At 37.2% G+C, this 2462-nt stretch overlaps 1 protein-coding gene across 1 annotated transcript; it reads left to right on the top strand.

Moving 5' to 3' along the window:
* Positions 1-1287: 1287 nt before the first annotated feature.
* LOC117110682 lies at positions 1288-2054 on the top strand. The gene is made up of 2 exons (XM_033253446.1): positions 1288-1484; positions 1637-2054. Exons 1-2 carry the CDS (start codon positions 1369-1371, stop codon positions 2052-2054), a joined length of 534 nt encoding a protein of 177 aa, XP_033109337.1. The 5' UTR covers positions 1288-1368.
* The last annotated feature ends 408 nt before the right edge of the window (positions 2055-2462 follow it).

Genomic DNA, 2462 nt, shown 5'->3' with positions numbered 1-2462 from the left:
TTCAAAAAAATTGTAAACTACTGTAGAGAAGGTGTGAGTTTCCACTACCTAACCTAGCCAACCAGTATGAACCAACGACCAGTGCAGCAGCGTGTTCTATCGCAATCTAAGTGGTAGATTCTCTAGGCCCTGGCCCTAGCTACATTTACCTTCGATAAAAAACGAATTATTTTAATCGCTAGCTAGCATTCTTCCATCTAACAAAATATTGCTTTAATTTTCATTAAAACGTCTGTATACTTTATGGACCTTTCTGTCTTGTTTTGTAGTTTTTAGATCGCTCAATTGTGTTGTTTACATGCACTTCGCCAAAATCTAGCTTCGCGGTGTCAAATAAGTTGCTGACTTCCACACACTTTTTTATTTCATCGTAAACATGATGCGTTGGTGGTAGTTCGTTGAAATTGAATTAATAGCGACTATTATAGCAGAAATAGAAAAGATTGAATTGTAAATAAATAAATACAACAAATCTGATTTTATTATTAAGAAAAATATACATTATCATCTTTGAAAAACGTACGCAATCGGACTTTTTAACGTTATTACTTGGTCGATGATGCAAAGGGCAAAGGTCATTGGTAATATCGACTATTCGTAAAACGGACGTTTGCTGGGTGTTTACAAATAATTTCTGAAAACCAGACTAATGAGACTACTTCGATGCTGTTGTTAGCATTGTTGCAGTACGTTGTTCCCAGCCAGAAGATGATAATGGTGGTACAATACAACAAAGCTGGCTTAGATGCCTACATTACGTAATCGTGTCCTTTTAATCCAGGCCGACTTTACCGTTAAGCAAGTTAATTTACCGTTATTCTAGTAAAGTTAAGTCACTTAACTTAAGTGACTTAATTCCTTTAACTAGCTATAATTGAGTGGTTCACGTCGAACTTTTAACTAGTTAAGTGGATGTATCTAGATAAAAGTTCGACGTGAACCCAGCTATTAAGATGTGGGGTGAATCACTCATGCGGAACTCTGCTATCCAAGTTGTTGGCTCATTGTGTGCACTGTAGCGTGTACCTAAATACAACGGCGTCGTTATGAGGTGCTAGTTAACGTTTAATATTTTTGGAAAGAAAATAATGAAATTATGTCTCTAAATAGAAGTTCATATGCACCAGCCAAATATAGTAGAATTGTTTATCAGTCAGATTAATCTGTGAATAAACAATTTTAATTACTTGTGTAATTATAAAGATGTGGGTAACCCACATCTTTATATACGACTTTTCATGGATCTCGACCTGCTATGCTGTGTGGGTCAACCCTATCAACCAGAAGAGACCAAAACTTGGCCACTTTGTCTCCCTGATAACAAACGATTTAAATTCAATTGAAGATCAGTATTTTGCCTATTTTCGGATGACGGAAGAACAATTTGAAACCATTTTGAACTTGATCCATGATGATATTGTTAAACAAGACACGCGGTTCAGAAAAGCCATCTCACCAAGAGAACGTCTATCTGTCTGTTTAAGGTATAAACTAATGTAAATTTTACACATATGTAATTAGATAACTCGACATAACACATTAAAAATGGATCACATTGGAATAAACAAAAGCAAAAGAGGCAATGCATTGTTTTATCTAAAACCAGTTTAATATGTTTTCATTCGTTTATTTACAGATTTTTAGCAACCGGTGACTCATATGGATCATTCCATTACAGCTATAGAATGGGCATTTTAACAGTGTCAATGATCATTGTAGAAGTCCGTGTGGCAATATTGGAAAGACTAAGCGGTATTTACATGGTAATGCCATCATCACCTGACGAATGGGAAAAGTTAGCAAACGACTTTTACCTCCGATGGAACTACCCAAAAAGCCTAGGAGCTATTGATGGAAAACGTCATATTCAAGCTCCTAACAACAGTGGCTCGAAGTATTTTTGTTACAAGGGCCATTTTTCGATTGTCCTTTTGGCCTTAGATGATGCTAATTATTGCTTTACAATATTGATGTTGGCAACTATGGTTCAGCAAGTGACGGGGGTATCTTCGCAAGAAGCACACTCTCGAAGGCAATTGATAAGGGCACAGTGAAATTTCCTGGCTTAAAATGTTTACCAGGTGCACCTGAGTTGGGTGAAATGCCCCATGTCATTTTAGGTGATGAGGCTTTCCCCCTTATAACATGACCATGATGAGGCCTTTTCCCCTTAACATGACCATGATGGGGCCTTTTCCTGGCAAGGCACTGACAGATCAGAAGAGGATCTACAATTACAGGCACTCAAGGGGTAAAAGAATTTCTGAAAATGTTTTTGGGCAGCTATGTGCGAGATTTAGAATTTTTTTTCGAGTGATTAACCTTGCACCACAGAATACAGATCATGTAATCAAAGCAACATGTGTCCTTCATAATTCACAAGCCCTGTTGGAAAAGTTCCTGGACAGATGCAAATTGAAAACCCACAAGACATCTTAGATCACTGTGAGGGGTTGTCTTAA

The sequence above is a fragment of the Anneissia japonica genome, unplaced genomic scaffold (assembly GCF_011630105.1).
Source record: "Anneissia japonica isolate Jap-2015-1 unplaced genomic scaffold, ASM1163010v1 scaffold514_len65802_cov208, whole genome shotgun sequence".
Classification (NCBI taxonomy): Eukaryota; Metazoa; Echinodermata; class Crinoidea; order Comatulida; family Comatulidae; genus Anneissia; species Anneissia japonica.
The sequence above is the reverse complement of the archived record's forward strand: the minus strand, read 5'-3'. Positions and strand labels throughout refer to the sequence as shown.